The sequence below is a fragment of the Paramisgurnus dabryanus genome, chromosome 2 (assembly GCF_030506205.2).
Source record: "Paramisgurnus dabryanus chromosome 2, PD_genome_1.1, whole genome shotgun sequence".
Classification (NCBI taxonomy): domain Eukaryota; kingdom Metazoa; phylum Chordata; class Actinopteri; order Cypriniformes; family Cobitidae; genus Paramisgurnus; species Paramisgurnus dabryanus.
In genome coordinates, this window is record NC_133338.1 from 45,381,461 (window position 1) to 45,401,322 (window position 19,862).

Genomic DNA, 19,862 nt, shown 5'->3' on the forward strand with positions numbered 1-19,862 from the left:
TGCCTGGTATAAATTTTATCTTTATGTGTTCCCGGGATTGAACCCACAACCTTTTGTTTAGCTAATGCAATGCTCTTACATTAGGCTACATTCATTTTAGGCTTTTTGGCTAATGCAATGCGATTGATCTCTAGAGAAACAAACCAGAACAATTTAAAGGTGGTATGTGTGTAAATTTTAGCGGCATCTTGTGGTGAGATTACAAATTTGCAACCAACAGTTCACCCCTCACGAAACGCGCTCTGTTTGTCCGTTTAGGGTTACAGAAACATGATGGCGACTTCCATGTAAGGGGACCCGCGGTGTATGTGGATAAAAACAGCTCATTTTAAGGTAATAAAAACAATACCGTTCATTAAGGGTGGGCGATAAACCGTTAGAGATTTTGGACTATCGTCTCTATCGAGGTTACGCGCCCATTTCACGTTGCTGTGCACGTGGACATGAAAACGTAACATTTGTACACGTATTTAAGCACAGCAGTTTTAAAACAAGTGATGTTAAACCATTGAAACACAAAACAGTGCTATATGCATGTGTATCCGCTGCTCATTAAAGGAATATTCCATTTTCTTAAAAGAAAAATCCAGATAATTTACTCACCACCATGTCATCCAAAATGTTGATGTCTTTCTTTGTTCAGTCGAGAAGAAATTATGTTTTTTGAGGAAAACATTGCAGGATTTTTCTCATTTTAATGGACTTTAATAGACACCAACAATTAACACTTAACTCAACACGTAACAGTTTTTTTCAACGGAGTTTCAAATGACTATATACGATCCCAAATGAGGCATAAGGGTCTTATCTAGCGAAACGATTGTCATTTTTGACAAGAAAAATAAAAAATATACACTTTTAAAGCACAACTTCTCGTCTAGATCCGATCCAGCGACATAACGTAAATGCGTAGTGACGTAGGGAGGTCGCGTGTTACATATATAAAACACACATTTGCAAACCATTGTAAACAATAAACTGACACAAAGACATTAATTAGTATCAGTTGATATACAACAACGTAGGAACGGTCCTTTTTCAACACACTTGTAAACGGGGCGGAGTTTCGCGGTCGTCCTCTGTGACCTCTTGACGTCATGACGTATTGCGTGGGGTCACGTTGGCTGATCACGACCGGATCTAAACGAGAAGTTGTGCTTTAAAAGTGTATATTTGTTATTTTTATTGTCGAAAATGGCAATCGTTTTGCTAGATAAGACCCTTATGCCTTGTTTGGGATCGTTTATAGTCCTTTGAAACTCCGTTGAAAAAAAACTTACGTGTTGATTGTTAATTGTTGGTGTCTATTAAAGTCCATTAAAAATAGAAAAATCCTGCAATGTCTTCCTCAAAAAACATAATTTCTTCTCGACTGAACAATGAAAGACATCAACATTTTGGATGACATGGTGGTGAGTAAATTATCTGGATTTTTCTTTTAAGAAAATGGAATATTCCTTTAAGCTTGTGAGCAGTTTTGCCGCTTTGTTTGCCCGAAATACATATATGCGTCAAAATTCCCGTCTTTGCATGTATCCTCATAAACACAACCGTTTAGATATTAAGGGAAAGTAAACAGCTGAAAGAAAAAAAATGCATGTGTAACAGTAGATTGGATTCGGTCTTAAAGGGAAAGTTACATAATTTTGCTCCTGTCTGTCAATATTATTTATTATCTTTTTTTTTATCCCTGACTGTTTATAATCCATGAGCTTGAATTTTGTTTGTTTTTATCTTCTTTTTTATCCATGTAAACGTTTTTTTTTTGTGAGAATTATAAAAATTCTATGGCATAAAATATTTCAATAACATAAAAACCTTATTAAAAGATTTAAAAAACTCTATACCGTAATGCAAATCGTTATCATGATATAAAATGAATCCTAACGCGAAATAAAATTTTGGTCATATTGCCCACCCCTATACAGTTCATTATGTAAGGTCTACACCACCGATAATATAGTTATCCATATTGTGTTTCTGTCAAGAGATTCTTCTAAAAGTTAAACAATGCACCTTTAAGGCTGTCAGTTCAGTTAGAGAATGCAGTTGTCAATCATATTAATATCCTAACTATGACCGTTGCTGTAGTGAAAGCTTTTAAACAGGACTGATTAAATGTTTATGTGTTTTGATGTACCTGTCAAACACGCCAGTGTTGCCCCGAGCTGCTAGTGGATGTGGCAGATGGGGGGTTGAGTTCCTACGGTGGTGGACTCCATTCGCGAGGCTTGGCTCTTCCCAGGCAAGACCCCAAATCAAAGCTCTTTATACTTACCGGAGGTGCACCAGCAGCGGTCTTGGCCCTTGTCTATAAGGTGGGTCACATATACTGTACACATGCAGGGGGATTATGGGATAAAAGAATGCCACTGACTGTGAAATTGCCTAATTTTTATTAGGGTGCAAAGGGGGAGCAGCTGTGTATAAATCAGGGTATTAAGCTCAGGGAGAGTGATGGGAAGATGAGAGTGTGATTGTGTTTGTATGGTCCTGCGTTAGTCTGTGACATAAAACCGTGGGAGCCCAGGCATCTGGAAAGGTTAGTTAGTAAAATTTCATATGAAATGTCTGATGAAAAGCAAACAGCGGATGTAGTCCTGGGTTTCCTGTTTGGACTGGAGCCTCAGATAAGTTGGATCTCTATCATTTTGATGAATTACGAGAGCACTGTTGGTACATCTGAATTCTAATCCTGCCCTTCACCCCCAGATAAAGCTCTATACTTAAGGGATGGCTTAATCCTTTGTGTAGGGTTTATCATCTCACTTCCAGCTTGAGAAAAGTGAGAGCTTATGATGTAAATTTCCATAAGAGACCATAGACTTTATTTATCTATTAACATCGTTTTAGATGCAATTGGCAGATTTTTCACTTGCAACATACATAACATCATACAAGATGTAAGGCCTGTGCATTCCTATCCTGTTCGAGCCAGCAGGGCATCTTTTATCCTGTATGGGACGTTCGGAAAGTTGAAGAGGGAATGTCGAAGCTTGATCTGGTCTTGGATCAGAAAGCCCATCTCTCCCAGAGCAGCAGGTGACAGGCAAACACACGGCACAAATGCCACCAGGCCTGTAGGAGCCGAATCATCTCTGGAGGCAGAACTGGCTCATGCAAGCACTGCAGATCAGCAAAGCTTTAATACATACAGTATTATTCACAAAGAGCATGATTGATAATGCAAATGTGTCCAGCTGCTAGGGTTGGCAGGCAGAGCGGGTTACCAGCGCTGCTCCCGGGGCTTCGCTTCGAATCGCAGAGCCGCATTAGATCCTCGTCCCCAGACGCCGCTACAACATGTGGGAAGACTTTGCTTCTCTGTTGATGCTGCTTTCTCTTAGATGCTTGTTTGTGACCTTACTTGCAATCAGTGAGCCGTATGGTACAGAGAGGTCCACTGGGAAAATGGGATGTGCATTGTCTTTCAAAATGCCCGCCAGTATAACACTCTAGACTGGTGTAAACTAGAAGCCTTGATTGTCATGCTAAGCGAAACAGCACCCCCTTGTGTGCGCTCTTATATAGCATAGACAGAAAATTAAAATTTTGCTCTGTGGATTGGGATTGTTAAAATTTTAATTTCTTTCTCTCATTCTCGTTTTTAAATAATAATATATGTGACTCTGCCTCTGAAAAACTTTATTTGTGATTTATTGTTGTCGACTTAAAATCAGCTTACATATGTAAAAAATCATTCTGTGCAAAATAACCTTGATATCTTTAATATTGACTGAGTTGGTCATGTAGATAAAATTAACTTTCTCAAAATTAGATTATAAGACTTTAGCATGGATTTTGACAGGATGACAAATTAAGTGCATTAACATGACCTAAATGAGAAAGAAAATAAACTGTAAAATAAGAAAAATTATGCAAAACTACTTTAGTACATAGATGACAATTATGGCATTAGAATTAAATTAGAATGCTGAATTGTTTTCTTTATTGAACTTTATAATAAATTAATTTGACAAAACATTAAAGAAATTGAATATGAGTATAGATATCTGTAATAAAACAACAGATGAACAGCAGCAGTGCAATATAGAAAACAATCATGTACAATCACTAAAGTCTTCAGCTTTTAAGGTAGTCATATAGTATATGAACGCAATAATGAATCAATAAACAGAAATTAAACATGAACCTGAAAATGTCAAATATTTAACCAACTAACTAACTTACTGGTTGGATATTAACACATTTTGAAAGATTTATAAAAAGATTTTTACCTGTCACATTCTAAACATGTACCTTGATTAATTTCTCAATACAGTGTGTATAACAACTGTTACAACTTAAAAAAGTAAGTTACCCGGTTGCCTCAGAATTTTAATTAAACTTAAAAATATAAAAAATGTTGGAGCCGATGGTGTAGTGGGCAACACTCCGACATGGTGCTTTCGCACTTTTGGCGACCCGGGTTCAATTCCTGGGTCGTGGTCATTTGCTGATCCCATGCCCCTCTCTCCTCCCTGTACTTTCCTGTCCTCTCCTAACCTCACTGATGAATAAAAGCAAAAACTGGCCAAAAGATATAACTTAAAAAGAATAGTAAAAATATTAGTTGACAACAATAATAATTGTTGAATTAATTAATTGTTGAATAATAAAAGTTGAATTAACTCAAAATTTTAAGGCAACCTTTTTTACAAAGATATATATATATGAGAAACAAGGAAATTATATAAAGCTCATTTTTCATTAGGTATAAAACATAGGCATACTACAGATTATTATTATGAAAGGTCCAATGACTTGTAATCTTAAAGGGATAGTTCACCCAAAAATGAAAATTCTGTCATCCTTTTCTCACCCTCATGTTGTAACAAACATGTATACATTTCGTTGTTCTGATGAAAACAAAGGAATATATTTTAAGAAATGTTTGTAACCAAACCGTTCATGGACCCCATTTACTTACATTATTCTTTTTTCCTACTATAGAAGTGAATGGGGTCCACGAACGTTTTGGTGACAAACATTTATCAAAATATTTTCCTTTGTGTTCATCAGAACAAAGACATTTATACAGGTTTGTAACAACATGAGGGTGAGAAAATGATGACAGAATTTTCATTTTTGGGTGAACTGTCCCTTTAAAGCACATTATCGTTTCTACTTTCACCGTTTGTCTGCTTTCCTGATGTGTGACTGTAAAAGAAAACCGATTGTATAATTTTAACTGACATTAGACAGCTGAATGGAGTTATTACTGTATGTTTGGGAAATAGTTTATGTATTAAACAAAGTCATTCAGATACTTACAGTCTGGCCTTTTAAAGGTTTGCAGTAGAAATCTGTCTCCATTTGCTGACTTGCTCTTTTATTCTCATTTGCAGAAGTGGCTAAATAAACAAACATGTTTTTTTTTAATGTGTCAGGTAGTAAGTGAGACAAAACTAAAACTTTAAAAATAAAATATGTATATAAAACAAAAATAGTTTTAAGCTGAACCTGCAAAGAGCCACTGAAGAAATTTTGTTTAATAGTGAAATTAATAATAATAATAATAATTTTTAGGACTAAATGTCTTTTTTAGGCATTGTCTGTGTTTAGTGTGACCTCTCTTGGCACTAAACACACATTGAGCATTTCTGAGCAGAATTAATTAAAAGACTAATTTCTTTAAAGTTAGAAATTAGGATTTAATTTCGATTTAAGAGATCCTGCATTTCCTGCTATTGCTCAAGTGGAAGGGGAGTTTACCCTAAAAACTTGACATATCAGTTTACATTTTGTATTTTCTGGATGTATTCTATTAAAAAGACTGAGAAACAATTATATATGATCAGTATAACATTGCAAAAACAACAAATATAATTCTGGCATGGTGGCCTAAGACTTTTGCACAGTACTGGTTCTACATTAGAACATTTACAAAATATCTTCATGGAACATGATCTATAATATCCTAATGATTTTTGGCATAAAAAGATATTTAAAAAAAAATATTTTGACCCATATAATGTATTGTTGGCTATTGTTACAAATATACACATGCTACTTAACACTGGTTTTGTGGCCCAGGGTCAGATATGTATTGTAGGCATTATGGCATTTCTATAGAAATAGCTATCAGGCTACCAACACTTTCCCATGTTATACAAGAAGATTAATGCCCCTGTGTATAAACCATCTTTCTCGCTAACAGTTCCCCTGAGAGTATAGATCAGACAGTATGAGGGATGAAGGAATCACAATGAGGTACAGTTCCTTGCTCTTATGGCAGGGCACTTACTTGATGTGTGATGAACGATGCTGATTTTATCTGATGGAGAAGAAAGAGGCCAGTTAGCTTATAGATATTTGTGCTTGAAGACTTTTAAGTCTTTCATATTCTTTTTATTTTTGCATTGGGGAAACAATTATGCTTATCCACAATATTTGTTTGAGCTGAATAAAGTATGGTTCACAATCAACAAGCAAGAAATATTTTGATCCATTCCGAACTTAACATATTTTTGTAAACATCTGGATGCATGGTTGGCTGCTTAAACAATAGGCTTTATGCCCAGCTGCACTACTTCCTGAACTTCAGCCAGCTCCTTGTTTCTTGTCTGCCATTATTGGACAAACTGATTAATCCAGGTGTGTCTGATTATTGTGGTTTTAAATACTAAGTTCAGGCACACCTGGATTAATCAGTTTATTTGTGACTACTGAGGTAAGGCACACCTGGATTAATCAGTTTGTCCAATAATGGCAGACAAGAAACAAGGAGCTGGCTGAAGTTCAGGAAGTAGTGCAGCTGGGCATAAAGCCTATTCTCTCATTAGTATACTGTAAGTTGATTTGGATAAAAGCATCTGCAAAGTGAATGTAAATGTAACATAATGCGCCAAACACTTTTTCAGGAGGCCTGATTTATCACAAACACATGTATGTTTATAGAGCAGAGGAATAAAACGTACCATAGACACTTTCAATATTCTCTGTGTCATTAATGATACTCGCCCTCAGCTGCTGGATCTTCTCCTGCATTTGAAATAAAAAATTGATGGACACGCTTTAATGCATTGTATCATAACATCTAACACACTTTTAGATCATATTAAGGGGGATCTAAAAGTCTGCTGTACAGATCTAGAATTATCTTACATAAATATTTAAAATAAATAAGAAGTAAGAATAGAAAAAATCAAACATTTCTGTATTTTAAGTATTACAGCATTGCAGATTACATAACAAACATTGCAACAACAATGACTTATATAACAGTGCTTATTTATAATTTTTCATCTAAGATGACAGTCCTGCTTTTTCACAACAGTAAAGGCATTTAACCCTCATTTATTCAGCATGAGCTCTTCCTAAAAAGTAAATCGTTCTGGATTAGCAGCCTTGTAAAATAGTTTTAAAATGCAACCATGTGAAGATAATCCATGAAACATGAAAGTACAATTTACTTTCAATTTACATCCTGTAGTCTTCACTATACCCTGCATACTGTTTTTCTGCATGTGGCACGTTGTAAAACCAAATAAATATGTATGCAAATATGTAGACTATCATTTCAGTCTTTGGGAAACTAAGGGCTTACTGTAATTTGCCCTGACCTTAATTTGAATGACAAGGATGAGCCATTCAGGATCACATGATCATAAAAGGGAAAACTGTTTCCTTAAAGTGACCACCAATTCACTGCTTTGAGTTCCACAAACTTAAATAAAATAAAAAATGATTCATTTCAATACAACAGCCTCATTTTAAAGGCTGGGTGCATGATCTGTGAAAGCCAATGTTGACATTTGAAATCACCTAAACAAACACGCCCCTACCCCAATAGAATCTGGACCTTGTTTGGATAGACCCGCCCCACACTTAAGCAACCCAGGCAATGTTGTCGATTAGACACGCCCCTTACTGCTGATTGGCTACAAGTGTGTTTTGGTAGTCGGTCCGACTCCCTTTTCCGAAGTGTTTTTCAAAAATCATGCACCCCGCCTTTAACAAACACTGCAAATTATTATAAACTTTTGATGGTGTGATGAGGTTTATGGCATTTAATTTTCCAGTTAAGCTAAGAAAGATTCTGGCACTGCAAAATTAATTTAGTTTAACGTTAAATCAATACGATTGGTTGAGGAGGATTTCCAATTCAAAGCATGCTTTAAATGAGCCTTCATTATTTTTCAGTGTTATTTTATGTGGTTTTTAGTTAAGAGAAAGACTCTTGAAAAATGCTCAAAGATGGAAATTACATTTGTTGGTTTTAGACGATTTTTTGATTGTGATACATGTGCACACTAGCTTGGCTACGCCCTCCTACGTGCTTCCGCTTAATTTTCATTTCGCTTCAGCAGTACGTCTGGGACTGCTCTATAGAGTTTCGTTTTCTCCTGCAAAAATCTGCAGGACCAATCAGCGAACAGATGGGGGTGGCTAAGAACGATGACGTTGAGGTCGTGCGTCAGTTTGAGTTGTAGTTCAGTAATGGCAGCGGAGAAAGACGTGAGAAAAGCTATTCGGTCCGTTCGCAAAACTGCCGAATATACACAAGTTAAAGCCGGAGCAAGAACCAGGTTTGCTAAGTTTTGTTTGTCTGATTATTCTCACTTGTTGTTTCCGGACGGTTTCTGTGCATGATATACGTCACGACCACACGTTAGCGATTGGCTTTGGCAGATCCTAAGTGACTCTGGGCAGATCCAATAGTTTTAAACTTCAACAATGGACCCTCCTTAACGGAAGTAACGCTTTGCAATGGAGCGTGGCCAGACTCTCTGTACAAATGAAATGAATGTACGAGAGTCTGGTTGGACCAGGCTTTGTGCACACATGTTGGTGGCCAAAAACAGAAATTATGAGTGTACCTTAATGGGGAATTTATGCTCAAAAGTGTCCATAACTAAAAAACCGCACAAGCATTAGAAATGGTTCACCTGTTGGATACTGTCCATTCCTCTCTGAAGTCTCTGCCAGTCATTGAATTGATCCAGAGCATCATCTATACTGAGAGTGCCCGTCTTCACTTTCTCTTGAAGTTTGATCAGCTCGTCCAGCCCTGGCGCCTGATTTGGCACAAAGGTGTCATAGGTGGATGTGATGCTGTCCCTTGGCTTTGCTGTCACCATGGAAACCACAAAGCAGTAAAAATGTTAGAGGTGTTCGAGCAGTAATAGAGCAGAATGACATCACAGTTTCTTTTAGTGCAACATTTTATTTGTATATATTTTTTCCATTTTATTTACCCTGTCTTGAGGGAAGAGAATATAGTGTTTCCTCTCCTTGTGATTTTCTCTTCTGGAAAACTGTTAAAAAATGATTTACGGATAAGTATGCAACATACAGTACATCTGAAAATGTGTCTGCACTATCTTAGGAGGTCCACTAGGTGGAAGCATGCATTCAAAAACATTGTGAAAGAGCTCTACAATGCCAAATGAATGACCTGAACTGCCAATTATCTTTATTACAATGGCCGAGAGAAAGAGAGAAGGAAACTGTCTGCCATTCCATATTGCTCACAACACACATTAGACAGTTTACTAGCCCAAACTAATTTTATATACAGTAATAGTGGCTGCAGTTATAGGGAATTTTAAGAAGCGTATGCATCAACCCAGCTGAGCTGGGAAATCCTTTTTCATACTCCCTTGCAAAGAGTCTCGCTGGCTTTCATGATCTGTTATCACGAGTTTCGTTACACTTGTGAAGTTACTGTATAGTTTGAGTCCAGCAGCAGCGCAGCACACACTGGCCCCTCCCCTGAAGGCTCTTAACCTCCCGAGTAGGCGAAGAAATCTGATCAGTGCGTAGGCGAAAGACCCTCTGTAGAAATGGTTGGAAAAACGTTGCTTTCTTTTTCTCTTTGTATTTTCATGTTGTGGAATAGGAGAGATGGAAAACATGTGTAATGTGCAATGCTGGCCCCGCTTGAGCTGCTCTGATTGGTTGCAGATGCTGTCATAGTGGTCGAACTTGCGCTGCGGTGTGTCTCTGTGTGGGTACGTATGTGCACATATGTTGTGGTGAGATGAGATTGCGTAAATAAGACTAAGCTTAACGCGGAATAACAAATGATGCTATGTTTATTTTCTTATGATATAGATCCATTTTTGTGTTCATTAGTTCCAGGTAGGGGGAGCATGTGAAGTCTCATTATGACACATAGTATTCCCAGCAGAGAGACTCACTGTAGTGGTACAATCTTCCCAACTCCCTCTAATACACACGTACATCATTCATCCTTCTCACCACAGCACCACCACATAACAGGGGGCGGGGGGTTCTGACCCTAAAACAGTAGCGGCCCCCAAGACTCGCCGCACTTCAACAATTTGCAAATGCAGTAAATTAGTATATACATTATACAGTAATTGGTTTCCTTGGTTTCAACCAGTCACTAAAAATACAAATAATTAGATTCTCGAGTTAACTTTACATCACGTGTTCTGCTGTAAAAATGTATATGTGGAAAATATAAGGCCATTTGCACTGGCCTGTGTTATTTTCTTTACATTATGCAGTAAACTTAAGCATCCGGTGGTTAAAGTGTTATAGCAACGCATCCTTGATTGCTGCTTCTTCAACCATTCATCTTTAACTCATTCCCCGACAGCCTTTTTTTAAAAGTTGCCCAACAGCATTTTTTGTAATTTTCACAAAAGTTCCACAAAATGTCTTCCAGGAAAATGTTCTTCTAAAAATATATAAACATACAAATATATCAAATGAAAGAACAGACTTTCACCAGCAGTTGGGTCATTTTAACCCGGCAGTGTGTTCTGTCCAATAGTGACCCAGCCCTGGGTTAAAAACAACCCAGCATTTTTTAGAGTGTACATACACGGAGTGTAAAATTAATAAATAATAACTTGTCAATGTCGATGAAAGAGTTAAGAAAAGGTACGATATCGAAAAAGCCTTTCATTAACTCATTCCCCGCCAGCCATTTTTTGAAAAGTTGCCTGGCAGCATTTTTTTTTAATTTTCACAAAAGTTTCACAAAATGCCTTCAAAGAAAATTTTCTTTAAAGAGTAACTAAACCCCTGGTCAGAGCCTGACTCCACCCACTGGCAATATTTGAAAAATGCAAGAAAAGTGGGCAGATCCCAACGGAGATAGAGGGGACGAACTAAGCTCATACCAAGTGTGTAGTGAGATCGTAACAAGGGCGTGGTGAGCTTGAAACTGCTTACGTCACGAGTCATTTTTTGGACCCAACATCCAATAGGAAAATTCAACTGCAATAGCCACCGTTCAACCTGAAGAGGGCAGCACTCAGACGTTTTTACACCATATATTGCAGTATTGAAACACTTTATATCTAAATGTCAAAAAACTTACTAAAATCAATGAACAGCACTAATAAAGCATCATTCTTACAGATCATTAACTAAAAAAAGTTGGTTTAGGGTTTAGTTACTCTTTAAAAAAAAATATATATATATTTATATATATACACACGCACGCACGCACGCACGCACGCACGCACGCACGCACGCACGCACGCACGCACGCACGCACGCACGCACGCACGCACACACACACACACACACACACACACACACACACACACACACACACACACACACACACACACATTCTGGTTTCCATGTTTTGTGGCGACATTCCATAAGCGTAATGCATTTTATACTGTACAAACTGTATATTCTATTCCCCTTACCTACCCCATTCTCTAACCCCAACCATCACAGAAACCCTTCTACTACTTCACATTTTCAAGAAACATCATTCTGTTTGATTTATAAGCTTGTTTCCTCAAGGGGACATCAAAATGTCCCCACAAGGTCACAAAAACACTGGTATTCCTATCTTTGTGGGGACAATTGGTCCCCACAATGTGATAATTACCAGGTACACACACACACACACACACACACACACACACACACACACACACACACAAATAAATGAAAGAACACACCCTCTGCTTTCAAACAAAAAAACGTGAAAAAAGTTTTAATCCTATCTGTATTTTTTTTCCGCTGATTATAAACATGCTAGTATTATAAATATGAGTATTTTTCTGTAAAAAAATATTTTTTTAGCAAAAAGCTGAAATATTTGCATTTTTGTGAAGGAATTTTGTTAGAGAACAGATTCAGAATGATTATCAAAACATACACAGAGTTAAAAATTAGTAAATAACGTTTTGGCTTCAGTTTTTTTTTAATGGGGAAGTGGGTAATCCATAGACTGTAAAAAAAGATGGACGACGCCTGTTTCGCTCTCTTCCATTGGTGAAAAGTGAAGCCGCCAGTGTCCCGATATGGCGCTGACATCTTGGGTCTTGAGTCTGAGCAGTAGCGATTTCGGGACCAGTCATGCGCAGTAGTGCGCAGGAAGTAAAGCCACGAAATCAAGATCCCGCCCCCGTTCTCGCAGAATGCGCATATCACACGATATCACAGCTGTCAATCATGGCGTGACACCACCGTTTTTATATCATTAAATAACTAACTAAACACCAACTTATTTTAAAAACAAACATTTGAATTTACATCAGCGTGATAAAAACTACAGTAAATGACAGAAACCAGCTTCGGAAAAAAGATCATTGAAGTGTAATTAATTTTTTTAGTTGGTCTCAAGTCCAATTGAATAACATGGGGAGGCGGACTTTATGACCTATACTGGGACCAGTCACTGGGGGGCGATCGAGACTTTTTGATTTCACTTTTCAGGGCTTGCACGGCACGCTTGGGGTAATCGCGGTATTGCAGATTACCATAAAAATTCATCAGGAACACATATTTTTAATGCAAATGTTTTCTCTTAATTGACGAGATAACTTGTCAATGGCAGGGAAAGAGTTTATGTTTCCTCTCTTATAAAAAGTAACATGGTTACCACAAAAAACATGGTTAATTTTCGCAAGGGCTTATCTTGTGATTGTGATTAAGCATTCTTCTTGAGGACTGAACATCTTAAACAAGCATACAGCTATCTTCATAAGTGTGAAAAACCAACATGGGGGTAATTGTACAGTATATGCATGCATGGGATTAAAAGAATCATTATAATGACTGTATGCAATTTGAGAGTAAAACATGTAAATGCTAGCCTAGAAATCTAGACGCACCCTAGCGGCCGCAAAATATATTTGCTGCCAGGGTTTAGTCTAGGCACTCACAATACACTTAACCGGTCCAAAAACCAAAATTTGGTCAGGCCAATCACATCGTGTGTAGCGTCTGTGGGGCGGGCTTAACATGATGACGACAGCGCTGCAACGGTTCCTACTTGAAAACAGAGAATGGCTGCTGCTGCTGGCGAACAGCTAAATTAAAGCGTTCGATGCCGTCTAACTATAAAGCAGAAGTCGGGCCTTAAATCGCTGAAGAATCGGATTCAAGGACTGGTTACTGCTCTGACATGGGATCAAAAAAGTGCTGCTGTTCTGATGTTTTATAATAACGAGTACAGCTCCAGGATCGTATAAATAATTTATGAAGCTCGAACAATACAAGTCACTTGGTACCTTTATCATATTCAATTATTAATGCAACTGAAATTGAACATTTAAGTCCATGCTGGATATGATGAACGGTCCAAATTCGATTCGCTTTTCCTCCAAGTCTATTAAAGAATTTATAAACACAAGAGGACTGACTGAACTGGGCCGAGGCTGCATCACTGTCTATCGTAATGAGCGTATTGTGAGATTTGTGGCTTTTATTGAACAAATGATATAGTCCCACATTAACTCCTAGAATTATTTTTAAAGATTGGCCCATCTTTTTCACAGCTTGCTCCAGTGCATTCTGGGATTGCATTCTCCACAGAAGAAAAAATGGGATAATTTGTCCAAACGTGGTATCTTAGGAGGCATCATAATTGCTTTTTGGAACGGCCTTTGCATCTTATTACACAATGTTTTGGAATAGAGCTAATGCTTTTTAATGGTAGAACTAATACGCTAATGTTTGCTAAGCCACTCACAAAGAATTTTAACAATTTAATTAGCTGTCTTTAAAAAGTCAAACCTTGAGCGATGAATGGAGTGTTATCCCCTGTGTTGAGAAGAGAACTGGGTCTAGGGGTCGGTGCGGGGGGTCGGTTCGCGATTACGGGAGAGCCGCTGGATGTAAGAATGGTGTTGTACTCTTCATCATCTCCACCAAGATGTGTATAGACGCTTTCATCATCTTCCTCGTTATCGACTTGAAGATTCACTGTCGTAAAAGTGAAATACAGAACACCAGGGGATTAATAACTCTTTATTACTTTCAAATGTGTCTTTGTTTAATATATTCATAATAAATAAAGCCACGGAAAATATTTAGAGACCACTTTAAGATATTAAGAGACCACTTTTTTTCATGCTTTCTAGATATGTGTTTAAATAAAATAATGTTTATATTTGCATATATTTACAGAAAACTAAAACCGGACAAACTAACAAAAAGATGCAAAATTTTCAGATTAAGAAGTTTATATTCATTTTTACAATGTATTCACAATATGTGATTTTTGATCACATCAGTCTTCTACATTGCTGTTGGGTGACATTATTATCGCTCCTGAGCTTTGCCTATGTTAAAATTCAACAAATACTCGACAAATACATGTAGAAATGATGATTAAAGGCAAAACTGGAGTGGTCTCTCAATTTTTTCCATGGCTGTCCATTCTTTACCGACGTACCAGCTCTGTCCATAATTTCATATACATCAGTATCGATGTTGGCATCTTTAGATACCTATGAGAATATAATAAAGGACACACAAACCGATTAACAATGACAAACCACACAAACCGATTAACAATGACAAACCACATTGAACAATTTGGTAAAACCATAATTATAGGGTCAGTTTCCCAGACCAGGCTTAACTAGTCCCAGACAAAAATGCATGTTTTAGCTGTCTTAGGAAACAGCATGCACTGACCTATCTTTAAATATATCAGGGCCATAGTTTTGTGCTCGAACTGATTTTGCCAAGTGGTTGATGTCCTCAGGGCAACATTTTGTGTTGACCCAAGGACAACTTTTTCTTAATAAAACCTAAAGCCTCCCCAAACCACAACTCTAACTATAACCAAACCCTAAAATCAAAGGGACATGATAAGTGAAAAACAATGGTCTAGAATCAGGTAATCCTCCTGGTTGAAGCTTAGACTTAAAACAAACTGTAAACTTATTTCTGAAATCTGATTGGTTGATTGAAATGTTGTCCATGGGTCAACATAATGCTTGTCTCAGGATGCACACCAGTAATGTTTTTTTGTAAGGTATCTTTGTATAAACTAATGTCCTGGAATAATCTAAACCCTGTCTGGGAAACCACCCAATAGTGTCTGATGAACCAATGAAGCCAAAGAATAGTACAGACAGATCCAAGACATTCAAAGCACAGATGTGACTTAAATGGGAAGTGGTGATGCAGTAGTAATGCTTTTAAATCATGTTCGTGATTTTTTGATGTCATAGGGCCGGGTCCAAGCCTCATTTCAAAATGAATACTATTTAAACAGGCGTATATGAGCACTATTTATAATTCGTAAAAAATACATGTCAATGTCTTGTCATCTCAAATTTTGTTATGGTGATAAAAATTAGGATTGTGTTTTTTTTTGTGTTTATTTCTCTATGGCATTTGGGATCGGTTGGATCCAGAAGTGGTGCATGACGTCAGACTTAACAAGTGGATGGTTTCTATGGCAGCAAAGCAGAAATCAAGGATAACCCGGACATGACACCACTCACAAGTGACAAGGGCTGAACCTTTTTTAAGACTGCTAATTATCTGTATTTAAACATTGAAAACATTTAGGATAATGTAAGTATACATTTAAAAAATATAACACTAAATAATTATACTAGTAGTTTTAATGCAAACATTTTACATATTGAGGTGGTTTCCTGGACAGGGATTAGAATAGTGTAAACTTATGTGCATCACGTGTGATGTCAAAATACGAGCCTGATGCAGACGCATCTAAAGGGTTTATGATAAAAGAAACGCTCGCATTTGCCAAATACTCGCTTAATCTCATGTGTCATCAGAGTTTAGTGTTAAGTTAATGTCTTGTGAGTATTTTGTGAACACGAGCGTCTCTTTTATCATAAATCCTTTTGACGCATGTGTAGCAGGCTCGTATTTTGAAATGACGAGCAACACAAATGACACTCTGAACACATATGCTGCATCCGAAACCGCCTACTTCATACTATATAGTACGCGAAATGCAGTAGGCGAGGCGAGTAGTATGTCCGAATACATAGTATTTGAAAAACAGTATGCGAAAAGTACCCGGATGACCTACTACTTCCGGTTAGATTTTGCAGTGTGCATACGATGGACACTTCACTATCCCATGATGCCCTGGCAGAGGAGTTATCCAACGAAGAAGAAGAGGCATGCAGCAGTTTTCGCGCTGGAATGACATGACGTGATGACGACGTATGTCACGTGATGTAGCAACATGGTGGATGTAGTACGTCCGAATCTCATTCATACTACCAGGATTCATACTATACAGTACCCACTGTTTTAACGGCAAGTAAGTAGGTACTTCATCTTATTCAGTACCTAATATACAGTATGCGGTTTCGGACGCAGCCATAGTTTGAATTTGTGCCCCTTGAAAGAGAAGTCACTAGCCACCACTGGTCTTAAGTGAAAAAATTGGTAATCTGAACACTGTTTACAATCTTGAATACAAATGCTTGTTAGGAAAAGAAAACTAAAAGAAAAAAGAAGTTACTAAGAGCTAAAACAAAATTTTACCTTAAGGGCATTGCTGCAACCAAGGTGGCTTCTGAAAAAATACCTGACGTAATTATAATATGGTTTCGGACAGAAAGAGAATTTAAAAGACTGACTGTAAACTCTGTCTTTGAAACATTATTAGACTATGATTTCATGTTTGCCAACTATTATGACTACTCCTATAGCAACCATAGAGTATTGAAACTTGAATGTGACCATTGTGAAATGCATTTAAAGTCTGAAGACATTATTGCAAGCTTGCAGAATTGATCTGCAGATTTCAAAAAGCAGTAGTTGGTAAGCAAGCACAGCGATGGTCGTTGTGGGGACCACAATCATAACAAATAATGTGAGGGCTTTTCATGCATTGTGCAAAACTATACCAGCTGCAACCAAACCAATTTCGCACTGTTCAAACAATAAACACAAAATGATTAAGTTGGTGCACTATGAAGTGATCACTTTAGTGTAATGCAGACTTCATCCTGACTGCCACTCTATGTGTTCTGTTCCTTAGCAACCTGCTACCATTCACTTGTAATAATAGCCTCCACTTCGTCCCCTTCAATATTGATTATGCACATTATGCATTTGGTGTTATGAATATATTCATTAGAATAGAAAGAGAGAATTAACAGATAGACAAGACAAGCTAATTACGCATCGCAAGTTGAGGGCTCATGAAAGACAGCTGCTTTGATGTCGGACATGGGCAGAACATCATTTTATCCACAAGTGCTCTTTTGTTCTGATGAATAATTCAAATATTTTGTGCTGTCATAGAAAGAATCTAACATGTCAACGGACTGACTGGCAGGTGAGTAATGAACAGACAACAAAGAGGAAGGACTAAGTTTGGGGTTAAAAACAGCATATTGATTATTGGAAATGATAGTAATGATAATAGTGTTCGTTGGTATTTAGGGTTTAATAACCATTTTTTGTTTGTTTGTTTATTCCAGAGCATTTGTCATAAATAATACGACAGATGCTTTTGCATAGCAAACCAAGATATTTTAAGCATTGGTAGTTTATGATTAGTGTAGCAGTTAAACAATTTATTGCAGGTAGGGGATGACTAGCGTAGAAGTTAAATGGTATATTTTCAGCAGGGGTAGGGCATGAGTAGTGAAGAAGTTGAATGGTTTCTTTTTTAGCAGGGTTAGCGCTTGACTAGTGTAGATGTTAAACAGTTTATTTTCAGCAGGAATGTGCATTAGTAACATAGTAGGTAAATGGCAAATGGTTTATTTTCAGCAGGAATGCGCATGAGTAACATAGTTACAGTAAATGGCAATGGCATGACTAGCGTAGTAGACATTGGCGGCCGGTGACTTCTTTTCCAAAAATTCAAAATATGTGTTCGGTGCGTCATGTGAACCATATGCATGATGCATCATTTCAAAATACGTGCCTGCTGCACACGCGTCGAAAGGGTTTATGTAAGGGATAATGTAGAGGCAGCCGGTAGTTATTGGGAAATAAGCCCCGACAGTGTGATCAGGACCCGATGCGAAGCGGAGGGTCTTGTATCACACTGAAGGGGCTTATTTCGGCTGCCTCTACATTATCCCGCTTATTACACGGCTACTTGCCACATAAGAAAAAAAAACTGGACATGAATATGAATTTGAAACATTTTATTGGCATATTTGTTTTAAATTAACATTTTTATCCTTCCGCGAAACTTTGCACAGATGCATAAAATGATCGTAATACCTTATTAAGATCCTCTGCTTCATACTTGTCTGTCTCCATTTTTTCTCTTTTAGCCAGTCTTTGAGAAGTTTTAATGCCCATTCTGTATTTTTGTGTGTGTTGGCTTCGTAGCTGTCATGCTCTTGTCGTGGTTGTCCAGTGTTTGTCACAAGATGGCGCCAAACAGATAAAGATCTTATTGATCTTTATTGGCGCGGAGCGATTTTACTCGTGCAAGTAGTCCGGCTATGCGTTATTAATTTGGAGCGGTTATTATTTGAAAAGAACGAACCGGCAAATGTCTCAACTGACCAATCAGAATCAAGCATTCCAGAGAGCCGTGTAATAAGATAAAAGAGACGCTCACGTTTATGAAATACTCGCAAGACTCTAATTTTACACTAAACTCTGATTACACATTAAGTATGTATCTGGCAAAAACAACCGTCTCTTTTATCATGAACCCCTTCGAAGGGTTTACAGCAGGCTCGTATTTTGACATTACACGTAATGCACACAAGTTTTCATAATGTGCCGAACACATTTTGAAATGAAAAGCCACACACATGATGGGCTACATACAGGTACATGTTGTGACGAGGTTCGCATCGTGCGCCCTCAAAAAAGAAGTCAGCGGCCCCCACTGGTAGTAGTTAAAGGGTTTAATTTCAGCAGGGGCAGCACATGATTAACTTAGTTAAACAGCAAATGCGTTATTTTCAACAGGGGTAGTGTATGACTAGAGTAATATTTTGTATGGAATATTGTACAGCATGTGGGTTGTTTTCTGACCTCTTTCCGTGTATGAATCAGCTCTAAAGAGACACGGGGGCAATTCAAAACGAGTAATACTCGTCAATAACAAAGATGGATGTGCATTGTTTTACTGACCAATTCACAAAATCAGCTAAGGTTGAACCCAACTGTGCTTTTCCCATCTCTTACACTGTTTATGAATTTGAGGTTGTGTAGGACGCAGAAAAATGCTGGCATATTTTTCTGTGACTGTACAGCATCTGTTTACCACTGAGATCTAGGAATCTGAATCTGTTCATTAAATGCTAAAAATGCACATGAGCATTTGATGAATTACCATTGCCGTAATCAATAAATGTACAAAAACATCTCTTAAAGGGGCTATGGCATGAAAATCTGACTTTTTCCATGTTTAAGTGCTATAATTGGTTTCCCAGTGCTTCCTTCAACCTAAAAAATGTGGAAATGATCAACCCAGTAACTTAGTTTTGGTAAACTATTCTCTGCAAGCAAGTGAAAAATTTGGTCCTTGAAATTTGGCTCTCCTTATGATGTCATAAGGAGATCTTATTATAATAATACCGCCCCTTAATCTGCACTATCCAACCACGGCACAGCCATTTAGTTGCAGTGAAAAAGAGAGAGAGAGAGAGAAAAAAATAATTGACAGCACAATTGAGTTTCAATTGCAACAAACCACCATCATTGTGATCAGT

General features: G+C 37.6%; 1 protein-coding gene across 2 annotated transcripts in view; it reads right to left on the bottom strand.

The window, feature by feature from the left end:
* Window positions 1–5,083: 5,083 nt before the first annotated feature.
* Window positions 5,084–19,862, bottom strand: part of LOC135778588 (B-cell scaffold protein with ankyrin repeats-like) — a 52,423-nt gene continuing 37,644 nt past the window's right edge. For both annotated transcript variants that reach the window (XM_065288980.2, XM_073812932.1), the window contains 8 exons: window positions 14,624–14,678; window positions 13,963–14,151; window positions 9,201–9,260; window positions 8,892–9,073; window positions 6,921–6,984; window positions 6,248–6,277; window positions 5,275–5,354; window positions 5,084–5,160 (listed from right to left, as the gene is read on the bottom strand). In XM_065288980.2, the coding sequence (XP_065145052.1) occupies window positions 5,131–5,160; window positions 5,275–5,354; window positions 6,248–6,277; window positions 6,921–6,984; window positions 8,892–9,073; window positions 9,201–9,260; window positions 13,963–14,151; window positions 14,624–14,678 (690 nt within the window). In that variant the 3' untranslated portion in view covers window positions 5,084–5,130. The remainder of the gene's footprint in view (window positions 5,161–5,274; window positions 5,355–6,247; window positions 6,278–6,920; window positions 6,985–8,891; window positions 9,074–9,200; window positions 9,261–13,962; window positions 14,152–14,623; window positions 14,679–19,862) is intronic.